Genomic DNA, 12,236 nt, shown 5'->3' with positions numbered 1-12,236 from the left:
AACGGTATCTGTACCGAAATTACCGAGTGCATATGACGGTCTCGCCTGAAGCCTCTTTCAGCCTCATGATCTGGCGCTGCGCGGCGCGGCGTTGTGCTGTGCTGTCACTCATCTTTGTTCAGGGTTCAAGACAAGAGGGGCAGAGTGGGAATTATTCGGTAAGCAGGTCCGAGTGTGCATGTGGGCTCGATCAAACTGGACCCGTGAAAGCGTCACAGTGACACAATCTCGCACAGACGCACACACAGACGGAAAAGACACCCACCCAGGTAGAGCAACACACAATGTCGGCATTTTCGAGCCAGCAGCATCTAACCAACTCGCGCTTCGCTTCGCGCGAGTAGAGACTCGCAAGCGCAATTGAACGCTCCCGTTGATTGAACGGATCAACTCCTATGTTCCGGCGTCGGGACCCGTTTGATTGGGGTAAGTGCAACGGGAATATATACTGCATAGCTCAAATTCGATAGCGATACTTCTGCGTCTATAGTGTAGTGGTTCAGCATGTCTCTTTCCCATTATTCTGATGGACTAAGAGGAGGTCGTGGGTTCGAACCCCGCTGGACGCATTTTTTGGCCATGCATGGTATTTTTGGATGCGTCGAAGACTGACTGCCGTCGTGGTGAGGATCAGCCTGTGAATGTGGTATAGATCGTAAGAGAAATGCAGGCTTCTAATCATACGCCCCGCTTTTTCCACAGAATTATGCGCATATTACAGTAGCTCAGAGTGTTCATTGTGGAGAGCGGGAGAACGAGAGAGAACGAGAGAGAGAGAGGCAGCCACGGCGCGTAAGCCGCCTTTCGGAGCAACAGAAATACTCGCCCGCTTTGACGGCCGTGACTGCCGAGATGGAGAGAAGAAGAGACACGGACGGGCCGGATGCTAGCCAGCAAGCCTGACCATATGAGCCCCGCTCAAGGCTCCGATGACCGCCAGGTGAACATACCACACGTAACCGCGTGCCCGCCGCGATATCCATCGGCACAAAAAGCGTGATTCGGCGACACTGGGGTCTCCGCAGTCCGGACGCATCGATAGGTGCTCGGGCGGACAGCGGCGAACTCCAACCGTCGCTATCACAGTCGAGGTCGATCAAGAATTCATAAGAAGGCGTTTCAATGCATCGGAACTCAGGACGTTGAAAGAGCGGTCGGCGGCGACCTGGAAGGCTGGAAGGAAGCGGATGAGGGTGACCACCCTTCTGAAAAAAGCCGAGCTTGCATTGCCAGGCAGTGTTGTGTTTTCAGCGACGTGGCGAGTCGAGCTTAGCCAATGCGAGGGCGCAGCTATATCAAGGCGGTGAAATTCGCGGAGGGAATCGCGCTTGCCACGGCCAGCCAGGTGTGTGTGTGTTCCTTTCTTTCCCTTCTTGGGCCTTTGTTCTTCCGAACCCCAGCCGCTTTCCCAAGGACACGCAGCGTGGGCGCTCTGATCAGCGAAACATACGTTTTCAGGCGGCAACCACGGCTCGTTCATACTCCCTCACCTTCACTTCCCACTGCTCTCCCGTCCTCTCCTCACCATCTCACACGGCCACATCCCCTCCTGTTCCCCTCACTTTGACCGGGTAGCAGTTCACTCCAGCAGACCGCGACGCCTTTGACTCGTCACGACTTGCAGCGCATATCCCTTATCCCTTCGGCTCTGATTCTGGCTCACCACACTTCCGATCACCATGGCGTCGCAACTCGACTTGGTCGTTCTCGGTCTGGGAGGCTTGCTGGCCGTCCTGTACCTCTTCCGCGACAGCCTGTTCGGTGGTGCTGTCAAGGACACCGGGTCCAAGCTCGCAAACGGAGCATCACTTGCTGCGTCCGATGAAGGAGGCGCCGACTTTGTCTCCAAGCTCAAGTCGCAAAAGAAGCGCATTGCCATCTTCTACGGCTCCCAGACCGGCACCGCGGAAGAGTACGCCACCAAGCTCGCAAAGGAAGCTAAAGCCCGCTTCGGCACCTCTTCGCTCGTCCTCGACCCGGAAGAGTATGAATTCGACAAGCTCGACCAGATGCCCGAAGATACCGTCGCCGTGTTCGTCATGGCCACCTACGGCGAGGGTGAGCCTACGGACAACGCTGTCGGGCTGATGGAATTCATCGAAGCCGAAACCCCCGAGTTCTCCAACGGCAGCGAGCGTCTTGAGAACCTCAACTATGTCATCTTTGGTCTCGGCAACCGTACCTACGAGCATTTCAACGCCGTCGCCCGCAAGCTCGACGCTCGTCTCCAGTCGCTTGGTGCCAAGCGTATCGGCGAGCGAGGCGAGGGCGACGACGACAAGAGCATGGAAGAAGACTACTTGGCCTGGAAGGACTCGATGTTCGAGTCGCTGGCTGCTACGCTCGACTTTCAGGAAGGCGGGGGAGGCGATGTCGCCGACTTCAAAGTCACTGAGCTTGCCGACCACCCGCATGACAAGGTCTACCAAGGCGAGCTTTCGGCTCGAGCGCTTCTAGGCACCAAGGGCATTCACGACGCCAAGAACCCTTACAATGCCGTCATCAAGGAGGCGCGCGAGCTCTTTGTCGAAGGCACCGCCGACCGTACCTGCGTCCACGTCGAGTTCGACATTGAAGGCTCTGGCATCTCGTACCAGCACGGCGACCACATCGCTGTGTGGGCACACAACCCCGAGCAAGAGGTCGACCGTGTCCTGGCCGTCCTCGGTCTCCTCGACAAACGCACCACCGTGATCGATGTCGAGTCGCTTGACCCCACCCTTGCCAAGGTGCCCTTCCCTGTCCCTACAACTTACGAAGCCGTCTTCCGCCACTACATCGATATCAGCAGCCATGCTTCCCGACAGACCCTGAACAATTTCGCCAAGTTTGCGCCCTCACCCGAAATCCAGGCCAAGCTCGAAAAGGTCTGCGCCAACAAAGAGACATTCCAAGCCGAAATTGGTAGCCGCTTGCTCAAGACCGCTGAGGCCATGCAGTGGATCGCTGGCGACAGCCTCGATGCTGACGTTCGCACGATCAAGTCATGGAACATTCCCTTTGACCGCGTCATCTCTGACCTCCCGCGTGTAGGTCCTCGATTCTACTCGATCTCGTCGAGCCCCAAGATGCACCCCAAATCAGTGCACATCACCGCTGTCGTGCTGCGCTACCAGGCCAACAAGTCTGGTCCGTGGGTCTACGGTCTGGCCACCAACTTTATCAGCGCCATCAAGATGCAGAAGAACAACGAGCAGCCCACGGGTCCTGCTGATCCTCGCTTTGGAACGCCCAAGTACCTGCTCGACGGACCTCGAGGCGCCTACACCAAGGAAGGCCAGTTCCGTGCTCCGATCCACATTCGACGCTCCAACTTCCGTCTGCCCACTTCGCCCAAGATCCCCGTCATCATGGTTGGTCCCGGCACTGGTGTTGCTCCCTTCCGCTCGTTTGTGCAGGACCGTGTTTGCAGTGCTGAAAAGGCGCTCGAAAAGTCGAACGGCAAGGCACCCGAAGAAGCGCTCAAAGACTGGGGCAACATTTGGCTGTTCTACGGCTGCAGAAAGGCGGACGAGGACTTCTTGTATCGCGACGAGTGGCCTCAATACGCACAGAAGCTCGGCGGCAAGTTCCTAATGGAGACGTCGCTCTCGCGCGAAAAGTTCAAGCCCGACGGCTCCAAGCTGTACGTGCAGGATCTCATCTGGGAGCGCCGCAAGCAGATCGCCGAGGACATCTTGGAGCGCAAGGCCTACATCTACATCTGCGGTGAGGCCAAGGGGATGGCGCAGGATGTCGAAGGCATCTTTGCCAAGATCCTTGAGGAGGCCAAGGGCTCTGCAGACGAGGCCAAGAAGGAGATGAAGCTGCTTAAGGAACGATCCAGGTTGCTTCTCGATGTGTGGTCCTAGAAGGAGGAGTGCGTCCCAAAGCATGTGTTACGATCTTGTACATGGCCACGAAGGAAGCAGGTGTGTTGTGTTGACTAGCTGTACCCAAGTCCGCTGCAGCAATACGAAAGAATAGATGTCGCATTGATAGAGCGCCGATTTTGATTGCACCATCTACTATGCTGCTTTACTGACCGCCGTCTCTGTGTTCTTACCTCGTCAGGTCCTGATGAGGTTCAATTTTCCTTTGGAACTGTGAGATCGACAAGTGACACATAGTGCATCCACTCAGTTTTTCGAATCGTACGGGAATTTATTCGTCTACGGATTTCAACCAGGGATTTCATCGACATTACCAAGCGCACCTGTGATCCGCACTGACACCAAACGAAGCTCCTTCATCGGAACCATTCGTGTCGTTTCAACCACCATTCGCAACACCGTCGGTATATATACCTGTCACCATGTCGCTTCGCGCTTCACGCACCCTCTACAACGAGGCCAAGAACTACGCCTCGCCCCACGCCTACACCTACGTCGAGGGAAAGACTCCCTTCTGGCGAAAATTCCGCGAGATCTTCTCGGCCAACCCAGAAATCTCTTCGGGTATCCCCTCGATCGAGTCGAACCGATGGCCGCAGCCTGCTTCTCGCCCCGAGCGCGCCGCCACTCCCCCCAGCGCCGCTTCTGATCCCGCTGGCAACCTCTACCACAATCGAGACTTCCGACGCAAGTACCCCAAGCTCGAGATGATCACGCAGAAGGACCTCACCACGCTTCTGCTCTCCTCTCCCAACGAGGATGGCACCCGAAGGTAAGCTTTTGCTGTTGCTTGATGTCGCCTGTGCCGACTGCTTGGTTTTGCTGTGCTCCATTACTGAATGCACTCCGCTTTCTTGCACCGTCGTCATTCATGGGCGCACTCCTCCCATTTGACCTTTTGCTTCCGGAACTATTCTTCGCGCAACAGCCTTCAGGCACCCGAAGACGCCTCCAACACCACCGCTCTCACGCGCCCTGCTGATCTTGAGTCACCTACCGCATTCACTGATGTTCTCGCCCAAGTGCACAAGTCTTCGGATGCTTCGTCTCCTGGCTTCTACTCGACTTCCAACTTGCCACCACGCCCTCCTTTCAAGCAGCCCCACCACATCCTCAAGCTGCAGAAGGGCGCTGTTCCGCACGACCCTCATGCCTACTACCCTGCGTAAGTGCTTCTACCTTTGTCGAGGACCAAATGCAGAGACTGGGTTCCATCTGCACCCAGACCTTTGCCCCGGTCGTTTCGTTTTCTGAATCTGGCTGCTGACCACTCCGCCTTTCACTTCCGTTTGCTCCTTGTCTGTCACAGTGAGAACTACGCTTAGACCGGTACCTCGTGCATGTCTGTTTCCTTCAATCAGTCAATACAACGGCAATGATCACACCAGCATTGCATCGTCACTTTGTGTTTGTCCGATCGACGCTTTCATCACAGCCTCAGTGCACATGTTGCCCGTCTGTCTCGGTCCTGTCCCATCGCAATGAGCTTGACCTTTGCCTGCGCATACACGGCACAGCAATCCCGGCTGCATCTCAGCATTTCGATTACGAGTTGCGGCTCCTCTCCCTTTCGCTTCTCGGAAGTGCCTACGTCACACGTTCTCACGACAAGTTTATGGCCAGTCTGCTCGTAGCGATCGTCACGACTCGACGCGATTAGTTTTCGCCCGGAACTCCGCTTCGGTAGTGTTCTCATTTGCGTCTGCTCTCCCTCTCTCTTTCTATACAATGCCAGCCTGCACCGCTCTCCTGATGCCGGCAGCGCGACTCCATTGCTGCGCTACTCAAGTCAGCGAGCGAGAAACCTTTCGGTTGCGCCTCTCCCTGTCAACCTCTATCGACACGCGACACTGTAATCCCATGCTCTAGAACGTGGCCCCTTTCCAACGTGCTTCGGTTCCGTACTCTTCATCCCCTATACGGATCGGAAGGCGGTCCCGTTGAGCAACGGGAGAGCTAGAGGCAGAGCAAGGTCGAGAAGATGCGCAGTGAGGATTCATGTTCCGTAGTCTCCCTTTATCCCCACTCCAGGGATACCGCACACTGAACGAGTGCAGAAGATGCAACTGAGCTGCGCAGAGTGAAAGGGAAAGAGACTCAACGCTTGGGCCGCGTCTTCTCATCACACAAATTTAGAAGATGCAGTAAAGTACTTGAAACTTCACCCACTCTCTAACCCCCACTTCTTCTCTCCTCTCTTGAGCACATGCCCAACTTCGATCAGCTCTCGATACCAAAGTCCACAAAGACAGTCCTCAAACCGTCCGCTTGTCCTGTCTCCTCAACCCCATTGACAGTCAGGAGCTGCTTGGGCGCCTGCTCGCGCACCATCTTGGCACCCGTGGCGACGCCTTTTCCCGAACGTTGTCTCTTCACTATCCATGGTCCCTCACCTGCCTCCGCCTCCAACAGTCACTGTCGCGCTCCTTCAAAGCACCGCAGCATGGCGTCGACGAACATCGCCGTGTCGACCGACTTTCCCGTTCGGCACTATTGGCTGATGTCCAATGGCAGAAGGCTGATGGAAGAGGAGTCCGTCCATGTCCCTTACGTGACGCAACCTCCCCTCACGAAATGCATCGTCGTCGGCGTCGAAGGAACCTCGTTCTCGTTCCGCATCAGCAAGGATGCCTACCCCGACGGTGTCCACGTTTATATTAGAGGCGCCGAGAGGGGGTCTTGGACTTGGTGGCTCAAGGCAAAGCCTGACTACCCGTATATTTATCGCAGCGAGGAGCCGAAAGTGACACAATACATCCCTCCTTATTGGGAGTTCGATGTTGGTGAATGGGTGTTCGGCAGAACCAACGCCGTTCGGGCTGTGGTCCTTGGTCGCGACGAGTTTGGCGAATACGATGGCAAGGGCACGCAGACGCTGTATCAGGTCGAGTCCATCCCGCCCGAGTGGCAAGGCGCCAGTCAAGATGCATTCCTTGTCGAGCGTCTTAACTCCATTTCGATCCGAGACGATCCATCCTCGTCTTCCCCTGCCCCTCCTATCGCCGCTGGACTCTACCCCCCTCTCATTGAAGCTCCGAGCGTAGTTTCTCCAGTCGCAGGCCCAACGGCTCCTACGGCTCCTACGGCTCTGCAACAAGCCACGCAGCATCCGCAGACCGGCACATCTTTCGACCCTCTCGCTGCGGCTCGCTTGGCCACCGGTTCCAGAGGTGTTGGCATCACCCCACCGGGATCCTCAGGTCGCGGTATGAAGCGCGCGTGCGAAGGGGCTTGGAATTCGGCTTCTACTTCTCTTACTTCCTTCCGGGCTGACAAACAGCGTGATTGCTCGCCTCAAGAACCTCGTCCGTACGCGACTCCTGCCGCTGCCAGTACCGTGCGTGCTGGAAAGCAGCCCGAGCGTTCGGCTCGGAGGCCTCGTCAGGAAGTGGCTCCTCCGATTCTCAGTCACATCCGAGCTGGACAGCATGGTCATCATTCACCTCAAGAGCCCCGTCAAGGACAGTCTCGCAGTCGTCGCCAGCAGTCGCCACATCCGGGCCGTGTCCAAGGACAAGTCATTAAAGACCAACCAGAGACCTCGCTTGGACCGGAGCAACCAGGCAAGAGCTGCGACGTTGGTCCTGCGCCCATCGCCAGACAGGGGTTGGTCAGAATCCCACCCCGTTCCGCCCCGACCGTATCGGATGACTCGGACGACGACGTGCCTTTGGACCAACTTGTCCGGACTAGTCGACGTGGCACCTTTGCCCGCACCTACGCCCATCGTGTCAGCCCCCTTCCTCGAAGGTCTGGGCGCCTCCAAAGCGGGAAATTTAGTAGCACCCTGTCTGCTACTCCGGACGCCCCTTCTCCTGCACCAGACGGTCGATCTGTCACTCCGAAGAAGGTCGACCTGACTCCACGCCCGTACATCTCGAACAAAGCCGACATCGACCTGCTCAAGTCTTTTTGGCACCTTCCGAGGCCTGTGTCCGGCTACTACATCACTGCGGGTCCAGACGTGCGTGCTGACGAACAGCTCGATGAGAGCGACTGGCTGGACGAGAGTGAGGACGAGGACGGGCAGCAGTGGCTCACTCGAAAGGATATGCCCGAGTGGATGCGGCTGATCGTGGGACCCAAAGCTCAGGAGCCAGACGGCCAGGAGATCCCAGATGAGCCTTGGAGGGTAAGGGCGATGCCAGAGGACGCACCTCTCCCGGTGAACAGCATGCGAGGCAAGGGCAAGCGAAGAGGTAAACAGGTGGGTTCGAAGTTGCCCGAGCTCAGAAAGGTAGGGCTGACGGGCGTCGAGCGCAGCGATCTTCGCTTCGTAGATGCCGCGATGCAGGAGCGCTGGGATAGACTCCTCGGCCGGATGGAGTTCGAAAAGTCGCAGGCCAAGACTGAGCGCATCAAGCAGCAGAAGGAGAAAGGGGCACGCAGCTTACCTTGCCGCCGCTGATGGTCACTTACTACCTTATCGTGCCAAGTGCTCATTTCTGGTGTTAATCATCGTCAAACTGTGTCCAAAGGATACTTTGTAAACGATGTTTCAACGTCGTTGTTCAACGTGAAACGGCAATCGCTACACGCGCGTCATGAAGACAGGCTTGACGGTGGAGAAGGGCGAGTTCGGGGTTCGACGACCACGATGACGACAACGACGACAGAGGCTGAGCGCGAAAGAACAAATACATTAAGCAGATGGGGGTGGTATAGTACAGGACACAGGAGACGGAGCGTGTCCGAGACGAAGGGACAAGGGTAGTGACGGCATCACCTAGGGCCGTAGCCGGAACTCTTTACGTTGGCGTACTGACCGCCGAGGCCGGCACTGCCCGAGGCGGCGCGGGTGGGGATGCCAGAGGGTCGAGCTGTGCCGCGTGCGGTGGCTGACGCGGATCGGGCGGAAGCAGGTGCACCCCTAGCCGAGGCGGAGGCGGATCGAGTGGAAGGAGCAGAGCTGTCGGTGGTTGCAGCTGCAGTGCGCGAGCTGACGACGCGGCCACGAGCAGCGGCGGTGGATGCGCCGCGAGCAGCGCCGCCTCTTGCTGCACCTCTGGTGGATCCCGAGACAGCCCGTCCGCGGCCTCTTGCACCTCCTGCAGTTGTACGTCGTGCGTCTTCCTGGCGCCGCCGTTCCTCCTCTTTCGCCTGCAAGGCGGCTTGTTCTGCAGCGCGCTCAGCCTCTAGCTCCCTGGCCAAAGCTTCGGCCTGCAGTCGTTGGGTCTCTCGCTCTGCGTGCGCCAGGGACTCTTCGTGTGCGGTAGCATCGTCGGTGGACCCCTTCCAGTCCTGATCCTGAAGAAGCTGCTGTGTCTTTTCGGTCTGTCGGAGCAGGCCAATGTAAATGTTGAGAAGGTCGTCGGTCTCCTGGACGCGTCGAGCAAAGGCGTTGATCTGGCCGGCGCTGCCGCGGAGCATTTTCTCGAAACCTTCAAAGACGTCGTTCATGCGGCGAAGCTCCGCGAGCTGACGGGCAGCTTGTTCCTGCGACTCTTTGCTCTCTGTGGGTGTGGGACCGCCGGTGGACTGGCGCGCCGAGGCTCGTTTGCCGAGGAGCGCTTCGCGAATGTACTCGTCATCGACATCCACTGCGGAAGAGTCAAATATGGACGACGACGAAGCGAGTCCGGAGGCGTCTGGCAAGCCTGCGATGGTGACATCGTCGTCCTCCTCGTCGGGTTCCGACTGGTTGTGGGCTTTTTTGGGTATCAGGTGGGTGGGCCCGCCTGACTTGGCAAACAGAGAGAAGCGTGGACGAGCGCCCCCTGTAGATGACGTGGGTGGCCTCTTGGAAACTGGCGGCTTGTTTTCGTCGTTGATATCGAGACCAGCCAAGAGACGCATCTTGGACATGGCTTTGGCGGAGTTGTTGGCGTCGAGCACCGCGGCCGAGCCCCACGAGGGGCGAGATTTCATGGGCTTCTTGACGCCCGAGGTTGCTGCTGAGTTGATGGATGCCGTCGTTCGAAGAGGGCCGTTGAGCGGAGAATCAGAGATGTTGAGGTCGCGCAACGAGCTTTGTACGAGCGCTGGCGAAAGGTGCTCGTCGAGTAGCCAGGACGAGTCGCCCGCATCTGGATTGGTTGGCTTTGGCGTGGTAGGTAGTGCTGGCATGGTAGGCGTACGGACGAGCGGATGAGCAAGCGAAAGAACGATAGCACAGCTGATCGACGGTGGTGATGGTGATGATGATGGAGGAGATGAACCTACTGACAATTGACCAGAGTTGCTCGTGACCGCGAAGTGTCAATCGACAAAAAAGTGTTGGTCTGAAAGTTGGAATCATCAACAGGCAAGCAGCGCGCGCCCAGCGTTGGATGTAAGAGACACACCGAGTTAGCAGTCCATTTCTACGCGGCGCGCGTGTTGGTTACTCGAAACAACACTCAACTGCCAGCCACCAAGGCTGTGAATGAAGTGAGCGCCTCCGACGCGTCAGATCCTCTTAATTCCCGTGCGACAAAACAGCAGGCGTGACAGAAAATAAATCTAACAATATAGGTTCGGAGCACGGCCGGCTCAGAGTGGAGGTTTCGTCTGTCTTCCTGCTCAACGACCACCACCACCCTCGTCCTCGTCCACTTGAACGTCGTCACCTGCGTCTACCCCGACGGTGCTTTTGATTTTTACAGGGACAGTATGGCATCGCCTCCTATACTATCAATATGATCGATTTTGTCCTCATCTTGGCGATCAAGCTGGGTCTATACCTCTCGGCTCGAGCCGCTCTTCCCTTTCTCTTTGGACAGGCAAGGCACGCCTCGTTGGACGTCAGCACAAAGTCCACTGCCACTCTACCGGCACCAGCGACCGCACACACAATGTCGAATACGGCTCCGTTCCACACCGACTCGATTCACGACGACGAGGATGACGACAGTGGACGCACCGCTACGGACAGATCACCGTTCCTCGCCTTTAACAAAGGATCTGCGCTACCCTCATGGCCTCAGTTGACGGCCTCGTTCCTGGCACCTGTCCGCATTCGCAACTCGCAGGGAAACCTAGATCTTGCCAGCCTGGCAGCGCTCCTGTTTTCTCTTGCCTTTGCCGAGTCTGCATCCCTCTTCGTCGCCGTTCTGCTCGAGACGGCAGGCTTTTCCACAGGCAATGGAACCACACTGCGAAAGGTGTGGCGCTTTGATCTAGCGGCCGTACAGGCTCTTGCGATCGTCTTGATCCCCCTTGCAGTATGCCTACTATTCACCTATCGCAGTAACGCTTCTACACCTCTGCCTCGCCGCATCGTCTACCTGCTCTTTCCTTTCGTGCCGTGGCTCGTGCTCTTCTTCAAGGTGCCCCTTCCCGCTGCATTGCTGGACAAAAGCAGTGGCGCCGGCATCTCGGACGGCCTCATGGCCAGAACCGCTGTCATAGGCGTCACCTTCATCGCCGTACTGTCAGGCTCAGCAGCTCTTCAAGCTGCTTGGGAGGCAGTCGAACACTTTCGAGGAAAGCAACAACGCGCGCCTTCGCCCAGCGACGTTCGCTTGGCGCAAGAGTCGTTCAACAGGACGTGTTCCGACCTTGCATCCAGGAAGGCGGATCTGGCGCGGCTCGAAGGCGACACTTCGGATCGTATTCAGGATGGCTGGACCGTCGCGAGTCTGTGGGGTGGCGATAGTCGGTCTCGAGAGATCAAGTCGCTCAAATCGGAGATCTTTGGGCTTTCATCCATTGCAACCGCTATGCGCGATGACCTGGATCGCATGACTTCTTTGCAGCATCAGGAGCAGCTCGGCTCAACGCTGATAGGCAAGCTGTGGATCCTCGTCGGCTGGTTGTGGGCGGCCTACTGCGCGTTCCGCATCGCCATATCGCTGCTCAACCTGCTCATTTTGGGGTACAGGGACACTGCGCCGCCGGACTTTATCTCGCTGTCGCTGGCATATCTGATCCGCATCTTTGACGTCAATTTAGATGTCGCCGCGTGGACCAAGCAGGTCTCGTTGCTGTTTGTCGGCGTGCTCATCTGGGCGAGAATCGGCAGCGTTCTCAGCTACCTCGGCTCCGCGTTCCGTGCCGCGGGCACCGGCGTCTCCAGCTCCTTCCTCGTCCTCTTCCTCGCTGAGATCATGACCATCTACCTGCTGGCCACCTTGATCCAACTTCGATCCTCGTTGCCGGCATCGGTGGTGCCGCCGTCCGCCAGGGCGCTACAGGACGTACCGGCCCCGCCTTTGCTGGCTACCCTGCCCAGCTTCCAGGTTGTGTTCGGCAGTCTGTTTGATTCGGCGTTTTTGCTCGCTGCCGCGGTCACGGCGATTTGGAAGTATTTCATGTATATGCAGCGCACGTCATCCGGCGATGGTGGCGCGCTCTTCGGTGGAAGACAGTGACAATCTTTTTTTCGCTCAATGGGACAATTTTATCACCAGCTCATTGTGCACCCAGAACATTGATACGGGGTCG

General features: G+C 57.4%; 5 protein-coding genes across 5 annotated transcripts; 4 read left to right on the top strand and 1 right to left on the bottom strand.

Annotated features, from left to right (window-relative positions):
* Positions 1-1,679: 1,679 nt before the first annotated feature.
* EX895_004650 (uncharacterized protein) lies at positions 1,680-3,851 on the top strand (the record flags this gene model as incomplete). The annotated part of the gene is made up of 1 exon (XM_029885244.1): positions 1,680-3,851. One exon carries the CDS (start codon positions 1,680-1,682, stop codon positions 3,849-3,851), a length of 2,172 nt encoding a protein of 723 aa, XP_029738486.1.
* Positions 3,852-4,294: 443 nt separating this feature from the next.
* On the top strand, positions 4,295-5,197 carry EX895_004649 (uncharacterized protein; the record flags this gene model as incomplete). The annotated part of the gene is made up of 3 exons (XM_029885243.1): positions 4,295-4,644; positions 4,801-5,037; positions 5,182-5,197. The coding sequence occupies 3 exons, from the start codon at positions 4,295-4,297 to the stop codon at positions 5,195-5,197; spliced, it is 603 nt and encodes a 200-aa protein (XP_029738485.1).
* A 1,118-nt stretch (positions 5,198-6,315) lies between these two features.
* Positions 6,316-8,280, top strand: EX895_004648 (uncharacterized protein; the record flags this gene model as incomplete). The annotated part of the gene is made up of 1 exon (XM_029885242.1): positions 6,316-8,280. One exon carries the CDS (start codon positions 6,316-6,318, stop codon positions 8,278-8,280), a length of 1,965 nt encoding a protein of 654 aa, XP_029738484.1.
* Positions 8,281-8,594: 314 nt separating this feature from the next.
* EX895_004647 (uncharacterized protein) lies at positions 8,595-9,938 on the bottom strand (the record flags this gene model as incomplete). Its single annotated transcript, XM_029885241.1, has 1 exon — positions 8,595-9,938. The coding sequence occupies one exon, from the start codon at positions 9,936-9,938 to the stop codon at positions 8,595-8,597; it is 1,344 nt and encodes a 447-aa protein (XP_029738483.1).
* Positions 9,939-10,489: 551 nt separating this feature from the next.
* EX895_004646 (uncharacterized protein) lies at positions 10,490-12,163 on the top strand (the record flags this gene model as incomplete). The annotated part of the gene is made up of 1 exon (XM_029885240.1): positions 10,490-12,163. One exon carries the CDS (start codon positions 10,490-10,492, stop codon positions 12,161-12,163), a length of 1,674 nt encoding a protein of 557 aa, XP_029738482.1.
* Between the last annotated feature and the right edge of the window lie 73 nt (positions 12,164-12,236).

Source organism: Sporisorium graminicola, chromosome SGRAM_4, assembly GCF_005498985.1.
Source record: "Sporisorium graminicola strain CBS 10092 chromosome SGRAM_4, whole genome shotgun sequence".
NCBI lineage: Eukaryota > Fungi > Basidiomycota > Ustilaginomycetes > Ustilaginales > Ustilaginaceae > Sporisorium > Sporisorium graminicola.
Note: the sequence above shows the minus strand (reverse complement) of the source record. Positions and strands in the feature narration are given on the sequence as shown.